A 20,558-nucleotide genomic window follows, 5' to 3' on the forward strand; every position below is an offset into this window, starting at 1 on the left:
TTCATTGAGCCTTTCTGGGCCAAAGAGAAACACTATACGTTGTTGAAAGTGTATTTTACGGCTAATCCATACGTTAATTCTAATAGATCGTACAGAGTGAAAGCGATAGAAACTATTATCATGTGGATTATTCATCTAGGATAGTATGTGGGAAATGTAGATATGAGAGAAGTGAAGAGATGAGAAGTTTCCCTCCCAAGCCCTATTCTTGCCCGTAGGCAATAAGGATACTGCGGGGAGAGATGTACCTGTAGCAAAGAGAACCTAGAATTTGTAGAAAAGATGAATTACTAAGAGTGAAAGAGAGATTTGGTTAAGGATATGAGATTAGATATATATATATATGTTGGATTAGAGATGAAAAAGAAAACAACAAGAAATAAAAAAAACATCAATGTAGAACACATCTTACTTGATAAACCCTTCAACACCATTATTGATGGAGAGAGAAGAAGAGAGGAGAATTCAACGTTGATTGATACGTCAAGTCCAAGACCTTCTTTGATTAGAGTTTATCTTCCAAGGATAGCGTACAAGAATGGCTAGTCTTCCTCTAGGAGAAAGTGTAGGCTTAGGCTTATGTTAATGGCTAAGTACAATTAGGCATTACTACTCACTCCCTCAAGAATTCCTCTCATCAATGGTTTGAATGCTTGAGTTCTTTTTCAAGGAAGAAAAGGTCTCCTTTTATAGTTGAAGGTAATCCCCAAGGGTTTACACAAGAAGAGACGAGCCAGTGTGAACAGAAATTGGAAAAGTTGGAAATGAGCTGTTCCTGCATGATGTGGGCAGATTGGGGTCCAATATTTTGATCATATCTCCTCAATCGTGGCTCCAAATAAAAAAGTAAAAATATGGACAGAAAATTCAGCTCATTAGCTACGATTTTCATTTTAAAATCGTTTTCCAATTCGGATTGGAACCTTGTGTAAAAAATTCATCAAAATAGGGTCCATTTCTGGCAGCAAAAGTCTTCCCGTGGTCCCCTTAGCCTAGACTTTCATTTGATTCCAAAGGACACCTCATGCCATATGAAAGCATGACATTGCTCCTTGACAAAGTTTTGTAATCATGCTTGCAATAATGCATTAAAATAAGTGTATCTTTGAAATCATGTACCTAGTGTCCCACTAGAACTTGATTCCCTCCTAATAGCTATTTAAAAATAAATATAAGAAAAATACATAGAATATATATATATTGGAGTTTACCCTAGATATAGGATCTAGCTAGGGTGTGAGATGATAATGAGATAGTAGAAATAAAGAATCAATGCTTTTTGCCCCAAGTTAAAGAGGCGGAGCTATTGATGCTTTTCCCATAGTATTTTCTGATGGTAAAGTAAGAATGTTACCCTTGAGAAAAATAATAGGATTAGATAGAAGGCTTATTATTATACTTAAATATTCATATGTACATTGTAGGAAAGATAATTATGTATCTAAAAAATTACAAGATAGATCTTGTAGCATGCGTTCCCACTATGTACGTGTCACATCACGACAACGTCATCTCATTATACATGCTATGACAAAAGAAAACTAGTGCTATCTGGCTACGGTTAGACTGACGTCGTTTAATCAGACGTCTCATCGTGTCCAAGCGGCGTATCTGTCGGACAATCTATTTTCTTAGTTTATCATTAAAATACAACAAATGTAAAAGAGTAAAGTGAAATACTAACCTTGCCGCCGCGAGAACTAAGAATGTCCATCAAGACGTTTAAGCCCTTTCTGCCCGCGTACTCGCGCTCGCAAGGTGTGGGGTCACGTCGTGTCAACGACCACTGTTCAAAACATACAAAGAATACATTATGTTAGAATTTAAAAGTACAAATAGACGTAACTACCAAATCTAAAGGGCAATGCAAAAACACTTACAAAATCGGCCTCAAATCCACCACTCTCCAAGTAGTGTGATCTCCCTGTCTCTATTCGTGCTTTGGCTGCCTCCTTTCGTTGCTTCCACTTGTCAGGATTCTCGCGCGGTGCTTGCTTCGCATTCTTCCAATCTTCTTTGGCTAGCCAATCCGGTCTGTTCCACTGATGCTTTATTGCTTTTTGTACTTCAGAAAGCTTGTGCTTGCAGTATTCGCGCATTCGAACCTTCATCAGGTCTTTATTGAAGCTCTCATCTCGACTTGACACGTGAAACTTGTAATGCAGCATGCGCATGACTGTCTTTTAATTCATTTGGCACTTCACTCCAGGTGTTTAGTATGTAGTGTCGAAATACCTAAGAGCAAAGGCCGCGCATGCGCGAGATCACCTTCTTGTCTTCGTCATCCAAGATGATGGCGCCGTTGATGTCGACCGAGTACGGTAAGTCCTCTTGCCTCTGACACGTGAACCTAGGTGTCTCCGCAGAGGTCTCGAGTAGTGTCTCTAGTGGCGTCTTGATGGGGGTACGAACGACAGGTGTCTCCACTAGAGTCTGGGCCCCGAAGCGAAGAGTGTCAATTGGGGTGACTCCCGGAGGAGTAGCTAGTGGTGTGTAGCCAGGAACGGCCGATAGCCGCGTAAAACCTGACGTAGTTGGCGATGCCGTTGCTCGTATGGGGGCGGGCAAAGAAGGGGAAGGTAAGGAGCCTCGTCGAACACGAGGTGGTGTCGAGGCATCAGCGGCGGCATCTCCACACCAACCGCCGCCGCCACCACTAGAGCGTCGGTGCCTAGAAGAGTGTGAAGATGTCTCATCGACACCGAAGTCTTAGAGCGCGCTGAATGCTTCGAAACAGAGGGAGACGCTGAAGGAGTGGAACGACGTGATGGTGCTCCCAGAGCGATGACGCTGCTCGTATCACCTCCTCAGCTGGGGTGACAAAGAAGAAAGAAACTCATCATCATCCATACCTGCATTAAGATTAAATGTTCGTGTGTTTAATGCAAGTATGGATGATGATAAGTTTCTTTCTTCTTTGTCATCCTAGCAGAAGAGGTGGCACGAGGAGCGTCATCGCTCTGGGAGCACCATTACGTCGTATCACTCCTTCAGCGTCTCCCTCTGTTTCGTAGCATTCAGCGCGCTCTGAGACTTCGGTGTCGATGAGACGATCTTCACACTCTTCTAGGAACCGACGCTCTAGTGGTGGCGGCGGTGGTTGCTATGGGGATGCCGCCGTTGATGCCTCGACACCCCCTCGTGTTCGACGAGGCTCCTTACCTTCCCCTTCTTTGCCCGCCCCCATACGAGCGACGGCATCGCCAACTTCGCCAGGTTTTTCGCGGCTATCGACCGTTCTTGGCTATACACCACTAGCTGCTCCTCCAGGACTCACCCCAGTCGACACTTCGGGGTCCAGACTCCAATGGAGACACCTGTCGTTCGTACCTCCATCGAGACGCCACTACAGACACCACTCGAGACCCCTGTAGAGAAACCAGGGTCACGCGTTAGAGGCGAGAGGACTTATCGTACTCGATCGACATCAACAGTGATCTCGCGCATGTGCGGCCTTTGCTCTCAAGTGTTTCGACACTACATACTAAACACCTGGAGTGAAGTGCCAAATGAATTAAAAGATAGAGTTATCAGCATGCTGCATGACGAGTTTCTCGTGTCAAGTCGAGATGAGTGCTTCAATGAAGACTTGATGAAGGTTCGAATGCGCGACTACTGCAAGCACAAGCGTTTTGAAGTACAAAAAGCAATAAAGCATGGGTGGAACAGACTAGATTGGCTGGCCAAAGAAGATTGGAAGAATGCGAAGCGAGCACCGCGCAAGAATCCTGACAAGTGGAAGCAACAAAAGGAGGCAGCCAAAGCGCGAGTAGAGATAGGGAGCTCACACTACTTGGGGAGCGGCGCGGGTGGGCATCATTTGAGGCCTGTAAGTGTTTTTGCATTGCCCTTTAGGTTTGGTAGTTACGTCTATTTGTACTTTTAAATTCTAACATAATGTACTCTTTGTATGTTTTGAAGAGTGGTCGATGACAGGACGTAACTCCACACCGTACGAGCGCGAGTACGCGGGCAGAAAGGGCTTAAACGCCTTAATGGATATTCTCAGTTCTCGCGGTGGCATGGTCAGCATTTCACTTTACTCTTTTACATTTGTTGTATTTTAATGATAAGCTAAGAAAATTGATTGTTTTGTAATTATATGTTTATACTTACTGAAAGTCTTATTGTTTTTTTCTACAGAATCCGTCAGATACGCCGCTTGAACGCGATGAGACGTCTGATTAGACGACGTCAGTCTAGCCGTAGCCAAATAACACTAGTTTTCTTTTGTCATAGCATGTATAATGAAATGACGTTGTTTATAACATGTATAATGAGATGACGCTTTTTATAAATTTGTATATATGTGTGGCTTTATTTTTGGTGGGGCTTTTAGCTTGCTTTAGTGTAGTGACAACTGTCGGGTTACTTTAAGTGCCCATGAGTGAATTTTTTGAAGAGAGACTTGTATATAACTTAAACTCATGTACAAGCTTAAAAAAGTTCTGCCAAACTCCAGAAATTTGCAAGTTTGAGCTCGTTGTGGCTCCTTGATGGTTTCTGTTGCATTTTTTGCCTTCGCCTTGTCTACTCTACGTGTAGTTGTGTCGGGACAGCTCCCTGCTCGCATCAATTTTGCATGTAGTGGCTTGTAGATTCAAATTTGGTCATCTTCAGCTTTCTCGCCAATTATTTTTCAAGATATCTCTCAAGCTTTAAAGTGCCCCATTTGGAGTTGTGCTCTTTAGGTTACGACTAGTTCTCTGCAGTTATGGCTATGGCGGCAAATTGTGTGCAGGCAGATTGAGAGGTCATGTATCTATGAATTTTGGAATTGATGTTGAAGTTGTGGGTTTGTGATGTTCAATTGTGAAAGGAGAGGCACTTGTCTTCATATGCATTGGTCGGCGTGTGCTGTAAATCCGTGCTTTGACAGGGTTTTGCTCCTATGTGACATAGTCTCTTGGGTGGGTAACGGCCAGTAAATTCTTGTTGGACTTTGGTGTTTTAAAGGGATTTTCCAAAGCTTTTGGTATTCTTGTAGTGCTCTTTCAACGCTCTTGGGTGACATCGCGATAGAGGTGTTCCAGTTTGCTTTTTTACCAATAGTGTTTTGGTGCCCGCCACCGAGGAGTTGCTTCAAGTTACCTTCAATCTTGTTGGTTCATACATAAAAGTGCAGCCATGGTCAAGTTTAGTGATGCGTTGTTGAGGATGAATGATATGATCAGTAAGTTGAAGCTAAGAAGCATAGCAGGGTTAGACCTGCACTACATGAGGTTTTGCTCTCTAGAGCAGGAGCTAGAGGTTCTTGGCACTACAAGAGGTTTTGCTCTCTAAAGCATGAGCTTGTTTGGGCATTGAGGTTGCTTGCACTGACTTGTTGGGTGTGAAGAGCATTGTTAATTTCTTGAAGCAAGGAAGATGGTTGGAAGATGTCAATCAATCTTCTACTTCTTCATGCATTTCACATACGAGCTCCTCTGTCACTAGTGATGATTGTTGCAATGATGATGAGGTTGAGTTAGATGCAGAAGATGAGGTTCTCTCTCTTGAAGATGTAGATATTGATGAGGAGTTATGTGTAAGCAATATTGTCAAAGAAAAGACCTTAGAGGGCATGCATGACAAAGAGAGCAATGACATGGCTGATTTGGTTTCTTATACAAATGCTTGTGAAGATGAGGTCTTTCATACTTCTATGTATTTAGATCACATGCTTATCGGTTCTCCTGCTTGTGGTGCAAATGAAATGCATGTTGACATTCTGGGTGATGTTTTTGCTCCTCCATCTTATGAGTTGATATGGTATCCAGATGAGTTGTGGGCATCTGGACCCATTTGGGATGTTGAGAGTGATGTTATTGGTTGCACTGAGTTTCTTGCTAGTTATGAATTTTATTGTGAGAAAGAGGTTGATTTAAGTGATGTGGAATGTGATGGTAGTCTTGATCGGGGCTTTGATGATCCACAAGTTAAAATGGATGAGGAGATGCAAGTCAGGGTGTCTCATGCATTGTCAAGGGTGAAAAAGCTTATGAAAACCTTACATGCATGTGTGGATGTTGAAGAGGATTGTAACTTGGAAAGTTGGGACAACCATGATGACATGGATATCATGGATGTTTTGTCTTGGTTTGATGTGAGTGATACATGTCATGATGGTGAGAATGTTGATCCATGGCCTTTTGGTTTGTATGACATGAGCCGGGATGGTTGGAGCTCACTTGTGATTGATGATTGTCCTTATGACTTTGAAGGATGCCATTATGTGTGCACGATGGATGCAAGGGATAATGCTTTTCCATTTGATCGTGGTAAGGGTATATGGTGTTGACTCATTTGTACATGATGTATCTTTGTATATAATCTTTTGCATAGTCTACTGCTGAGCATGAATGCTCTAGCAGACTGGGGGTTTCAATCTATGTTGCGCGCATTTTGAGAACCCCGTTTTTTATAAATTTGTACACATGGACATGACGCACGATGTCAAAAGGGTGTGTGGGCTTTATTTTTGTGGGTTTTTTAGCTTGCTTTAGCAAACATATGTACATGCATTGCAAGTCGCTAGTCTAGTGACAGCTGTCGACGCTTTTAGCGACGCCAGGGAGTAAAAAAACACTGTATTTCCGTCGCTAAAACCGTCACAAGTGCACATAACCTCTTGTGATGGGCAATCTCTTTGGAATGTCATCATTTGGAATGCATTGAATGCAATATATGTCCTACATGGCTGTCGCAAGAAAATTAAGTATTTTATATAATCAAATTCTAAGAGAAGGAATCTCTCCAATTGCTTTCATCTATGCTTGCACCTTAATGGGAAGTTGCCTTATTAAAGCCGCTGCGATGGACGAGAGAATTAACGAAGAAATTGCCGATTGGGGCTTATTTAAGAAACATGTTGTGTCTAGCAATGCTTTAATGATTTGTATGCCGGAGATGTTGGCGAAACATGTTGTGCTAGGCAATGCTTTGGTCGATATGTAATTCAAGTGTGGGGAGGGGAGAGGCGCCCACAGGTAATTCTAGTGTGGAATATGGGGGGTGGCCGCCCGCCATAACAAGGCTGCCCACCATGACAATATGGCTTCCCGTAGGGTTTAAAAAAAATAAAGGGGGTTTTAATGTGAACCAGAGAAGGGTATAGCGGGCTGTAGCAAGTTGAGCGCAAGGGGAAGGAGAAAAACAGTCGGAGAAGGCAATGAGAAGCTTGGACAGTGGCGAGCAAGAAGCGAAAATTTGCTAACAGATTGGGGCGAAGCCTTTTGGCGGCATTTCGATGGATTGGATGCACCTCCACCCGCTGTCCGCCATGTCATCAACGCCCTTTCCCATGCCACGTCAGTCACGGCGGCGTGGCTGTTGTGGAGGGGGAAAGGGGGGGGAGGGAGGCGGTTTAAAAGAGGAATTTTTATTTGGGTTTTCCTTACGTGTTGTGTGGGAAGAGATAAGGAGAAGAAAACCGCAAGCAAAAGAAGATCTTGAAGCTCGTTATCTCTCTTGGGAGTATCCATCAAGGAGATCTCTCTCTCTCTCTCTCTCTCTCTCTCTCTCTCTCTCTCTCTCTCTCTCTCTCTCTCTCTTCCGAGCTTCGAGGCGGTGTTCTCAAGGTGTGAGCAGGGCAAGCAAACAGGGAAAAAATCTTCGCCCTCTTTTCCTCGTTCTTTCTTAGGCTCTCAATGAAGGTGATTTTGTGGTAAGTGGTGAAGGGGGAAACTGCAAAGGGGAGCTTTCATCAAGTAAGGAGGATTCTTAAAGCGAGCTCTCTCTTTCGGAAGCTCTCATCAAATGGGGAAATGGATCCAGAAGAAGAAGAAGAGAATCTCTCTCTTTGTTTTCCTCGGGGATTCTGCAAAGAGCAAGAGCTCGGGGAAATTCAAACAATCACATCAGAATTCTTGGTTTGTCTTAGCAATCATAGACTGCTTTAACCTTGGGGATTTCTAATAAGAGATTAGTGAGTCGATAGGCATACCGATGACGGCGTATTCTATTGATTTGTAATAGGGATACCAAAAATCAAACATTTGAAGTATCTGTTGGTTCAAGGCATCAATTATGTGTCATTTTTCAGTTTCTTGTTGCTTTTAGCCTTAAATTGTGTTTTCAATCGTGATCATGTCTCTCAAGTTCTCTCTAATCTTCATTAGATGCTCTTCTTAACCCTAAAATTGTCATTGTTATCCTAAAATGGGGCCATGAATGCCTCACTCCTTTCGTGCGTCAATCTTATGTTCGTTGTATATGACGTGTCTTACATGCAATGGTTCGTCCTGCTAATGATGATTGACGGGTCACAAGCCATGCAAGCCACTCTGGATGAACATGTTGCAGAAATTGAAGAACTGCTTTAACTAGTCAAAGAGAAATGTTCTCTACCTCATCAGAGCATTGGCAAGTACATATTTCAGCTGAATGAAAGAGATCTTTGTTGAAGATATGGGGTATGGAAGTGGAGGTGGAAGCCACTAGATAATGCTGTTGTTATCCAACTAGTTATCGATACCTTTGATTTTCATACTGGAGCAATTACAATTACTGGCCGAACACTACAAATGACCATTGCGGCATAAGCGCACCTTTACAGCTTGTCGTTTGACTCAAAACTACAACCTTGTTCAATAGATGAGATCGATAATTTTTTGAAGAAAACACGGAAGAAGGGTCCAGACAAGCGGTAGCGGTAGCATTTGAGAGAAGCCTGAGCTCAATTGCAGAAGAGGGAGATGGAAGGAAAGTAACATTTGAGAGAAGCCTGAGCTCAATTGCAGAAGAGGGAGATGGAAGGAAAGTAGGTGGATTGAGAGTAACTATCCATGTGGATATGAAATGCTATCGCTTCCAGTTGTTTGGAGCCTTCTTTCGTATTGTCTTCTTCAAAAAATTGCTAATCCCATATGCTCAACAAGGTTGTGGTTTTGAATGAAACGATAAGCTGAAAAGGTGTGCTAATGCTGCAGCGGTCATCATTAGTGTTCTGCCATTGATTGTAATTGCTCCAGTATCAGAATCAAAGGTATCGATGAATTGTTGGAGAACAACATCAAAAGAGATTCTAGTGCCACCACCCTTGCAGACTCCATATCTTCGGCAAAGATCTTTCATTTAGCTCAAATATGTACTTGCCAATGTTATGATGAGGTACAAATCATTGCTCCTTGACTGGTTGAAGCAATTCTTCAAGTTTTGCTTGCGACAACATTTGTCTCTTTTTTCCCATAGTTGAGCTCTACAACAAACTTTACGTGGAGAACGAAAACTCACTCGAAGATGATGGCGATGCGAACAAAGAGTAGGTGGGTGTGTCGAGATGTGCAACGATAGATGGTGAGGGTGAAGGTGATGCAAGAGTAGTTGAAGATGGTGTAGGCGACGCAGGAGAAAGTTCTCGTAGAAAGACTAAAAGCACGCAAGAGGCGAAAGAATAAACACAGTGTTGCGTACCCTCCTTATAGAAATCCTAATTCAGGCCATGAAAGCCCCACTCCTTTCATGCCTCGATCTTATGTTCGTTGTATATGACGTGTCTTGCATGCATCGATCTTTCCTGCTCATGATGATTGAAGGGTCACAGGCCATGCAGGCCACTCTGGATGAACATGCAACAGAACTTGAAGAACTACTTTAACAAGTCAAAAAGCAATGTTTTGTACCTGTTGCTAAATGGACTATTTTCTTATTTTCTCAGTAATTTCTTTTTATTGAAATTAGGATATTTAAAGATATGCACTTGAATTGTAAGGTTAGGAACTATAGATCTACTAGAATTATTAAAAGCCATCAGGAACCGGAAACTTTGATGTGTTATATGATGGGTGACATTAAGCATCGGAAAGGGGTTTTACCGTTAGTTCGGTAGGAGAGACCGGAAATGAGTTTTCCTGATGCGTCACGTGATGGGGTGACGGGAGCATCGGAAAGGGAATATCTTGTTGGTCTGGCAGGAAATCCGAACCGGAGAGAGGAATACGCGTAAAGACGTAAGCACAAGAATAAAGATGGGTTTTGAGAAGATTTTCTTAAAAAGCGGAATATTTTAACAAGTGTTCCGGGAGGAGCAGACGCTTTCCCGCAAGGAATCTATGTCTGCATTGCATTTGTGCATGTGGTTGCATCCAGGGACGCCTGAGAAGTGCTGTGAAAAGCATTGTTTTTAACTTATAAGGTTTTATTGAGTTTTTGGGCCAAGTTCAAACCAATTTCAAAATATGCCGGCCGTCCACTTAATAAGTGGGTAGCCACTTAGAAAATAAAGCAACAAAACCAGCCAACGAATTCTCTCTCCTTATTTCGGGTAGAATAGAATAGAAAAAAATAAAAGTAAAAAGTTGCCGTGATCTCTACGCGGCCAGCCTCTGCTCAGCTATTCCTGCTGTGGCCAGGGAGCTATAAAAACACCAGATGCCCTCACTTAGAGAAGGAGTTGATAGCACCAGCAAGGGAAGACTCTGCCGCTAGGAGACGCAAGAGATCGCGAGACTACGAAGCACGAAAGTCGCTTATCTTGCGAAACAGCGACAAGTATCTATTGTGGATTCGCCATACGAATTGTTGTCCTGTGTTTGTGTGTGTATTTGCAGGTGCTTCATCGCGAAGGAGAAGCAAGAAGGCTTCGGCCTACGCTTGGGAATTACGGGAACGGAATTCAGAAATTGCGTGCGGAGTTTCTTCTCCGAGTACAGACAGAAAAAGGATTAAGAGCTCGCCTCTTGGATTTCCCTTACGGGAAGGATTCAGAGAATTAGAACGGAGGGGTTTTCTCCGCTTCTTGTGCTTGTAAAAAGATTCTCCCTAATAAAGGATTCTCTTTAAGGGGAGGGACCAGCCAATCTTCTGGTCCCAAATACTGTGTCGAACTTCTCCCTCAACTCTGTTTAGTTGAAATATTATTTATGTTCATCTTGTTAATTATTCGTGTGCGCTCCCGTTTGTGACAGTACGTCATCAGAGCATTGGCAAGTACATATTTCAGCTAAATGAAAGATCTGTGCTGAAGATATGGGGTTTAGAAGTGGTAATGGAAGCCAATAGAATCTCTTTGGATGCTGTTGTCATCCAACAGGTTATCGATACCTTCGATTCTGATATAGGAGCAGTTACAATCAATGTAGACTCGGTGATATAAAATGGGGTCAAGTTTATTTCGACCTGCTTGGTATATACACCAAGAGTCTTAAGTCTGGGAAAAATTTGGAGGGAACACTACAGATCACCACTGTAGCATTAGCACACGTTTTGAGCTTACCATTTGATTCAAAACCACAACCTTGTTGAGCAAATGAGATTAGCAATTTTTTGAAAAAGACAACAAGGTAGAAGATACAATCACAAAGAGAGTAATTCCAACCCCATAAAATAGTCCTGTCCAGACTTGCATAGTCCCATAAACTAACGATCAAGGGTGGCAACCCATCCATGGACTCTATTCCTCCTGCTTCACACCTATTCCTTGACCCCTCCCATCCCTCCTTACATCTTTGACTACTGAGTCTTGGTACATGCACATTGGTCCTTGGGTAAAACTTTTTTTGAGAGCACTCCCCAGCGAGTTCTGTCCCCCCCTTTGGATGCATCTTGATTCTCTACTCTCTTGGCTGTGCCTAAAGGATGATCAACTTTGATGTTGGTTGTAGGGGAGAGCGTTTCGATTACACCGTCACATGATATCTTGGTGCACCAATTCCTTTTTAGGGTTGAGGCACTCTGACACCTTTGTGGGATTCCCCTTTCTATGTGGAGTGGATTAGTAGAACTGTCCCATGTCACTTGAGTAACCATGGTGTGATAGACTTGCTAAAAGCCTTTTGACCTTTAGCCAGGTTTTGCGTATCATGATTCATGGGTGGATGATACAAGTTTGTGACACATTGCTATATGGCTGATTGTTGACACTCGTAGTCTCCCTTTCTATATATATAGATATGGGGACGCTTGGCTAGAGGCACACGCATGATGCACTTTCTCATGGACATGGGCTCTTGTTGAACAACGGGCCCTCTTACTTGATTATCATTGCCTCGGAGTCGGTTGAACTTGAATCACTTGTCACGGTCCAAGCCGCCTGCAAAGATTGCAGCATTTCTTGCTGCAGAAGTCTCCATGTCTTCAAGTTCCCCATGAGAATTGTTCATAGAACGTGTAGGGGCTTGGTTGACCGCACTTTGTGTGATATCGTGGTAGATTAAGGCAAGAAGAGCTGTAAAGATGCTTGGTTGGGGTTTGTATTTGTACTATGGGAGCCGAGGGTTATATGTGTATTTATGACTTGTAGATGGTGGCTTGCCATTGTGGATGGAGGAGTTTTGTGCGATGTGAATGGGTGAACCCAATGGGGCTCATGTTGTACTTTCATGATGAGCAAACTGGTTTGATAAATCTATATGCTTCTTCCTAACCTTCATTAGTGCAAGAGCAGAATTTCGGTCCCAGATTACAAATGCCCTGCCAAGTATTGAGCATTGGTGTGTTGAGAGTGATTTCTATATGCTTGAAGACCCTACTCTTTCGAACCTCACTACTGCGAGAGCAAAGTTTTATGTTTTGAACCCAGATTACAAATGCCTTGCCAGCTATTGAGAATTGGCGTATTGGGAGTGATTTTTATATTCTTGAGGACCTTGCTCATAGGATTGGTAGCAGCCACACTATGGTGAATGGTAGTGAGCTCAAGGATTATGAGATCTTTATATACTTCTTTGTGGTAGTTAGATGTATAACACCATGAGGCTTTTGTGAACCAGCAAGCAAGCTTAAAATTCTTTTGTTTGGATTGCCGTTTTGGGCAACTGACCTTTTGCACATTGACATATTAAAGCCGGTGACCTCCTTGGGGATCAAAGGGGTCCCGCTTCCATATTGGAGAGTTCCTCCTTTTTGGCCTGCCCCAAAGGGGGAAGGCCTTAGTGATGGTTTTCCTTTTTGCTAATGAAAAAGAGAAGATTATTTTTTTTAAAATTTAACATTTTATTTTTAGATGTTTTTTGGCCTGCCCCAAAGGGCAGAGGCCTTAGTGATGCTTCCCCTTTTTGGCCTACCCCAAAGGGGTGAGGCCATAGCGATGACTCCCTCTTTTTTGCTAATGAAAAAAGAAAGTTAATTTTCAAAAAATTGTACAATTTTTCTATTGGATGACAGAAATAGAAGATCCTAATTATGAAGACTCCTACAAGATATTGATGCCTTTATTGCTGGGTGTAATTGGGTGATAGTCTCAATAAATATAACACTCATCCGGATAAACTACAATCAAATTCTATTGGTAGATCAAGATAGGGAAGATCCGTCAATAAGTTCGCTTTAAATAAGTACTCATTTGTACGATATAATTTGGGACTAGAATTATTATGCATTTCTTGAATGGGAGAAATCCAAGGAGATATAGGATTTCATCTCTACACGTTAGTCATCTGGTACAATGTCTAGTGAGGACGGACATCTTTTGTATGACTTGATAGCTCTAAAAAGCTGCAGCTTGCAATCTAGAGGCAAGGCCTACACAACACCTTTTCTCTCTCTAAATCTATTTTCTGAGGTTGGAGTTTAAGGCTTCTCATTGTTCTCAGTGCTCTCTCTCTCTCTCTCTCTCTCTCTCTCTCTCTCTCTCTCTCTCTCTCTCCTCACATATCCTGCCGCTTGCGAATCAAGGAAGCTCACAAATTGGGGGCGGAGGTATTGTATTGAGGTAGGAGGCATCTCTTACAAGCTCCTGGAAAATCAGGGATCTAACTAGCAGCAAACCTGAGGCTCATTGGAACACTCTCTCTCTCTCTCTCATGTCAATCTCTTCCTCTCTCCACAGTCCGCTGTTCACCCATTTGATATGGAAGATGCTCAAGCCCTTGTTTGCATCAAGATAAAGCGGCTAATGGCGTGGAGTATATGGGAAAAGGCAAGCCCTTTAGCTCGGTGAAGAAGTTTTGAAGTGATTCGCATGAGATGCCGAGTGCATCAAGTGAGCGGAATATGCAATTTAGGGTTGGGGGCTTGTTATGCAAGGAGATGACAAGCCAATGTAGGGCATTGGTTTGATAGTATTGGTGCAAGCAAGAGTTCTAGAAAGTGTCCAAAGGCTATTGTGATACAGGAGATTGCGGGCTGAACTTGGCGAACAATCGGAGCCAACCAAAGGAGAGCGTATGGGACTCGATGGATTGTGCAGCAGGATCCGCAGCATACGAGAGCAGATAGTAGTCGAGATGTATGGGAGGGCACAACCAGAGCGGCTTGAAGCAGTTTCGGGACATGCAAGAGAGTACAGAATGATTAGGGCAAGTCGATTCTTGACATTGAAGAGTTCAAACGGGACAAGTGACTCGTCACAAAGAAGGAGACTTGAGGCTTGATGTGGGATATAGACTCATCGTACTGCCACCGAAGATAGAATTCTCCACCTTTTCCTTTGACTTTGGGAGTTAAGGAAAGCTCCATTGATAGAGAAGGACATCATATGCCTGCATTCACCCCATACTCCTTGAAGGTCTGATGGTCTCCTCGCCTCAACGTGCCAAGCCTCAAGATAGAGCATTGTAACATTTGATGGGCCCACTCTCTCTCTCTCTCTCTCTCTCTCTCTCTCTCTCTCTCTCTCTCTCTCTCTCTCTCTCTCTCTCTCTCTAGTCCTTCTCTTTTGGAAGTGGTTCACGGCGAAGAACATGTACGTCATCCGGTTATGGTTTACCTTCACCACATGCACTTTAAAGACCGAGGAGGTGTACTTAGATCAACACTATCTCTACAACAACCTAGCTCTACACTAACTTAGGATACATTTGGTATCTTTTTTGGCAGTGATATGGAAGGTTGGATCTAGCCAATGCTCTACTCAATGAACTGCAATAGCAATGGAGGCAAGCCGTGTCTCTACAATTCAGTGCTGCATCAGTTGAACATTGGCATGCCAATACATGCAAACAAGACCTGGTTATAATCATAAGCTGATCTCTCTCTCTCTCTCTCTCTCTCTCTCTCCCCCCCCCCCCCCCCCCCCCAAACATTCAACCCTTTTGTGTGTAGGTAACTATTGGGCCACATTCTGGCAGGGCCATGTGGAGGGCCTTGCTCACTTCATAAAGGATGAAACTTTAATAGCAATAGATGGCTTGATGCAAGCATATAATCATGTGCTACTACTCAAGCTCTTCGCTTATCGACAATCCCGTTCTCGTTCCACCCTCATTCCACACGACCTTAATGTGATCAATTATCTCTTCTCCCTTACCTTTGCACATTGATAGCATTGTTGCCTTGAATTTGTTGATGGCTTTATTGGTACTTGCAAGTAGTTGTTTAATACTACGGTGGTCGACTTGATCAGCTGTAGCACCACCTTGGAAGTGGTGAGAGAAGATGGTCAAAAAGAGAGAGAGAGAGAGAGAGAGAGAGAGAGAGAGAGAGAGAGAGAGAGAGAGAGAGAGAGAGAGAGAGAGAGAGAGAGAGAGAGAGAGAGAGAGAGAGAGAAAATACACGGGGAAGAGCAACATCAAGAAGTCATGAATGCAGTAGATTTTGTCCATCGATAAGTGCAAGTTAGTGAATTGTATGGCGAAGAGTAGGGTGGCTATTGTGACGATTGAAGTTGCTTTCCATTTAAGTGAATGTCGATCATGAATGCTAATCATTCATGGTGTTGTGTTGATAATGTATATAGGTGGAGCTATCAAGCTGCTTACCTATGTTAGCCTCCATAGTGTGTTATGGTATATAGCCGTTTTATGGCTATTATGTGCTATTGAGACATGGTATCAAATTCACTATTTTGTAACAGATTGGTCTCATAGGTCATACCCTAAACCCTAAACGGCTATATACCAATAGCACATAATAGCCATAAAACAGCTATATACCATCGTCAATTGCACTCTGTATGTCGAGAGAGTATGGCTCGAATCCTCTGCTGTAATCTCCGTCGATGCTGTGTAGCCCCTCTCTCAATCGTGGCCGTCTAGATCTCTGTAGCTCCAGTGTCCGGTTGATGAGAGCGCTGGTAGTGGTCGAATGAGTGTGGGCCGAGCTCTGTAGTGATGGCTCCTCCTCCTCTGGCTGTCCCATATCTAGTGAAAAAAATCTGTAGTTGTCTCAAATCTGTAATTTGTCTCTGGGATTGTCTCTCTCTAGCTCTCCCCAGTAAAGTGTCTCTATATCTGTGTAACTCAAGTAGATATAGCCCAAGACATCTCTGATTCTCATAACTCATGACTTTAGAGAAAGAACCGAAACCTTCTCTGAATAAGCAGTGGAAATGGCCCCGTATCTCATTGTACACTGTGCAATGACATATGTAATGTAGCTCTGTCTTTGGCTCTAGCTGGCATAAGCGGCATATGTGCGTATCTGACCAATGGCACACTGCAAACCATGAGACATATGTGTGTCCATGTAGCTGGGTCGAATCACAAACCCATCTCGTGTGAGGTGGAGAAGATGCTCTTTAAAGAAATCCATCCTCGTGCTCAACTCTTGTGGCGGCTCTATCCTGTCCTCCTGGTATCCAGCTGGATTAGGTCCTGACGAATGAGTAGTAATCTCCACCCGTGTAAGAGACATCGAGGGTGGCTGAAGAGAGTTCTGGAAAGAGGGCAGCCTGTCCATAGTGAAGCCCTGCGTCTGAAACCATAATGTCATGAGAGAGAGAGAGAGAGAGAGAGAGAGAGAGAGAGAGAGAGAGAGAGAGAGAGAGAGAGAGAGAGAGAGAGATGTCTCCATGGCCTAACCTGTGTCGCATTCTTCCTCCTCTTTGGCCGCGAGTAGCGTTGCTCCTCCAACCCATCCATCCTTCTTATTGTTGTTGCCGTGGGGACTGCTGGGTTTGATGGGTGGTTTCAGAGGGTGTGGTGGTTTAAGCTATTGGGATTCAGGCCAACTGGCCGGACATCCCACTTACTACTAACCCATCTACTAACTTAACTATTATACACTTATTCTTTAATACAACAGAATAAGGAGCTGCCAACAGGATAACGTTGCAGTGCGCTCCACTCAAAGCAGGTCTCTCTCTCTCTCTCTCTCTCTCTCTCTCTCTCTCTCTCTCTCTCTCTCTCTCTCTTTGCTCTCGTACTTGCACTCGCACACGCTTTCCGCGGCATCTTCAACTGGTATCAAAGCAGGGTTTGTGATTGCCGTTTTCGTGTCCGCGCGCGCGCACTTTCAAAAGTGCAAACAGGTTTCCGATTTCGGGATCAACAAATTTAGCGTTCCGAGATCATTTCCATCGGGTGTCCTTTGGTTTTACCCCCCTTTTAAAGCTGTTCGTACAGTCGAAAGCTTCATCCGAGCTACGCTTCAGGAGTTGTGTTTTTCAACTCCACTTTTGTTACAGCTACAGCTTACAGGTACAGGTACAGGTACAGGTACAGGTGCAGGTTATTCAGAGACTATTTTGGGATGGTATATAGCCGTTTTATGGCTATTATGTGCTATTGAGACCATGGTTTTTTCTAACGTCAACCATGCGTCATACGCGGGCGGGTATGGAAGCCTGCCACAAGCCTGATTCAGACCCCTTGAAGATTCCATACGTGGGATACCATACCGTACCCTAAAAAACACTAAAGAGCACAAAAACCACAGAATTGAAGTTTAAACTTTAAAACACTAGAGAGCATTGAAGCAACACAAAACCACAGAATACATTAAAACTTTAAAGTTTAAACATCATAGACAATTAAATTTTGCCGGATTATTAAGTTCGTTGTCCCACATGTGGAAAAGGCAATCATACGTCAATCATGCTCGTACGCGTCCGGAAGCATGGTTGGCCAATCGGGCGCGTGAGAAAGAAACTATGATTGAGACGGTGTTTATGGGCTGATTAGGAGCACTTTTCGGCATCGACATTGGCTCGGGTTTGTCAGGCATCCATCTCCTCGCAGGTTCTTGCATATATATACAGGTAATCCAGGTTTCTTATTACAGGTTGCAATGTTTAGCATCATCACAGATTTCAGTGGGAGTACTTGATGCGGATATGCCTTGTTTTGGCACTTTTGATAGTGCTTGAGCTCTTTTGAGAGCGGTTTTACTTCCCACAGGGATTTGTTTATTGCTTGCACATTTTGTTTGGCGCTATATTGCACCTTGCAGTATTGTTGACAGTGGATGTACGTTGAGTTGCGGAAACTGCCATATGTACCTTTTGTGGAGCCGATTTGGCTTGTTTCTGGCAGTCCCGACCGTTTCTGAGATTCAGTTCGAAGGCCCTTTCTGAAACTGGGCTGGTTTGTTGTCTGCATAACCTTTTGTGAGGGTCGATAGCGTGAGGTTTTCTTGAGCCGGGGGATTCTCAAAAGTTGAGATCCTTTCAGTGATACAGGTTGCTGGAGTACCCCTTTTTCGTGGCCTCGGCATAGGACATGTATAGAGAGGGCTAGGTGCATTTGACGCCGTGTTGGCAGTCTTGGGTCAGTTTTGACTTTTTATGCACAGTTAGTGGTTGATGCGCTTGACTATGCTTTGAGAGCATTACTTTTGATGCGTCATTGATCTCTTGTAACAGTTTTGGATTGAGATTCTGTCAGTTTTTCTGGGAAAACTCTGTGAATTTTTCCCAGAATTATCAGTGTTTATTGCCATATTATCTTTAGCTTGCAGCCATGTCATCGAGCGGTGAAAAGGATATTTACAATATCCGAAATTTGATGGGATGAGTTTTGCTATTTGGAAAGAACAGATTCAAGATGTTCTTATACAAAAAGGCTAGCTGGATCCTATCATGGAGCGTCCAGAGGGCGAGTATACAGATGTTGAGTGGGAGAGACTTGATGCTAAGGCCAAATCTACCCTCCGTTTGCATTTGGCCGAATCTGTGTACTTTACTATAGTTGGAGAAAGGATCGCTAGAGATGTATGGGTTAAGTTGTGTTCCAGTTATGAGAACAAAAGTGCCACTAATAAGGTTTTCTTGATGAAGAAGCTGTTTGACCTTCGTATGAAAGAAGAGGACACTATTTCTACTGATATTAATGAGTTGAATATCATTTTCACTCAGTTGACCACTCAGGGTTTGGTCTTCGATGAGGAAATCAAATGTATATTCTTGCCATACAGTCTACCCTCGTCTTAAGATACGTTCTGTACTACGATTAGCAACTCAGCACCTGGTTCCGGTCTAGTGTACAATGACGTCCTTGGGAGTCTGTTTACTGAGGAGATTCTCAAGAAATCTCTCGAAGGCAAGACGATGGTGATGCGTATGTTGCTAGTGATAGACAGAGTGGTCGCACTCAAAGCCGTGCCAAAAGCAAGGAACGTGGGGGCTCACGCAGTAAGTCTCGGGGCTCTATGCGTAATGTCGAGTGCTATCATTGCCATAAAATAGGACATGTGAAGAAGGATTGCAGGAAATGGCAGCAAAGCAAGAAGGATAAACAATCTTGTGAAACTTCTAAGTCTGATGATTCAAACAAGGGCAAAGCAAAGTTAGAGGAGATCAATGTGCTAGAGTCTTCAAATTATCCTATTGTAGAGACTCTTCCAGCGGTTGTTATACCACTTACCTATGACGTATTGGTCTTCACAATAGATCTACCTGTCGAGGCTCTTGTTACAGAATATGCGCAGTATTCATAGAATTGGATAGTAGATTCTGGTGCGAGTTTCCATGTGACACCACATAGAGAGTGGATCTCTACTTATTCTCACTCTTGTGGCAAAGTGAGACTTGGTGATGCTTATGAACTAGACACTGAGGGTGTCGGAAACGTCAAATTGCATCTAAGGAATGGCACGCACTTTACTTTATGTAATGTCAGACATGTGCCCAAGTTGACTAAAAGCTTGATTTCTGTTGGTCAGCTTGATGATTTGGGCTACAACACCACATTTGGCAATGGTTCGTGGATAGTACGCAAAGGTAATCTTGTTGTACTCAGAGGTCAGAAGCATTGTACCTTGTATTCTATACATGTGTCAGATGTTGGTCATGATTACATATCTATAGTCAAGCTGCTGTCTACTGAGTTGTGGCATTGCCGGTTAGGTCATATAAGCCCAAAAGGAGGAGAACTCTGACTTGTTTTGGCTACTTACCTGTCTTGTCTTATGTTGACTTTCCTGTTTGTGAGCACTGTATCTATGGAAAACAGACTAGGTCCGTGCACTTACCATTGGGTCAGAAGCGAGCTGAACCTCTAGATTTAGTACATAGTGATGTTTGTGGTCCTATGTCAACCAAATCTCTAGGGGTAGCCAGCTATTTTGTGAAATTCATAGATGACTCTACTCGAAAGGTGTGGGCATATCCTTTGAAACATAAGGATCAAGTTCTTCCTTTGTTCCAAATTTTTTGGCACTCGTTGAGAATCAATCTGGCAAGAAACTCAAGAGGTTGCGGACTGATAACGGTGGAGAGTATGTCTCCAAGGAGGTTGACAATTTCTGTGCTAAAAGGGGGATTGAAAGGCAGTTTATTGCACCATACACACCGGCTCAGAATGGAGTTACTGAGCGCATGAATCGTACGATTTAGGAAAGAGTCATAGCCATGCTTTCTAGGGAAAATCTCACACAAGGTTTTTGGGCAGAAGCCGTCTTGATCGCAGTGCACATTATAAATGGTTCGCATAGTACGCCATTGAATTATGAGATTCCAGAAGAGTTATGGTCTAAACGTAAGC

General features: G+C 43.3%; 2 protein-coding genes across 2 annotated transcripts in view; one reads left to right on the plus strand and one right to left on the minus strand.

Moving 5' to 3' along the window:
* LOC147444488 (uncharacterized) overlaps positions 1–20,558 on the plus strand; it is a 60,749-nt gene that overhangs the window by 35,945 nt on the left and 4,246 nt on the right. The gene's annotated exons all lie outside the window — the stretch shown is intronic.
* Positions 1,643–2,174, minus strand: LOC147444489 (uncharacterized). Its single transcript, XM_086527651.1, has 2 exons — positions 1,881–2,174; positions 1,643–1,786 (listed from the first exon to the last, which is right to left on the minus strand). The coding sequence occupies exons 1-2, from the start codon at positions 2,172–2,174 to the stop codon at positions 1,643–1,645; spliced, it is 438 nt and encodes a 145-aa protein (XP_086383777.1).

Source organism: Adiantum capillus-veneris, chromosome 13 (assembly GCF_014529385.1).
Source record: "Adiantum capillus-veneris isolate H3 chromosome 13, ASM1452938v2, whole genome shotgun sequence".
Taxonomy (NCBI): Eukaryota; Viridiplantae; Streptophyta; class Polypodiopsida; order Polypodiales; family Pteridaceae; genus Adiantum; species Adiantum capillus-veneris.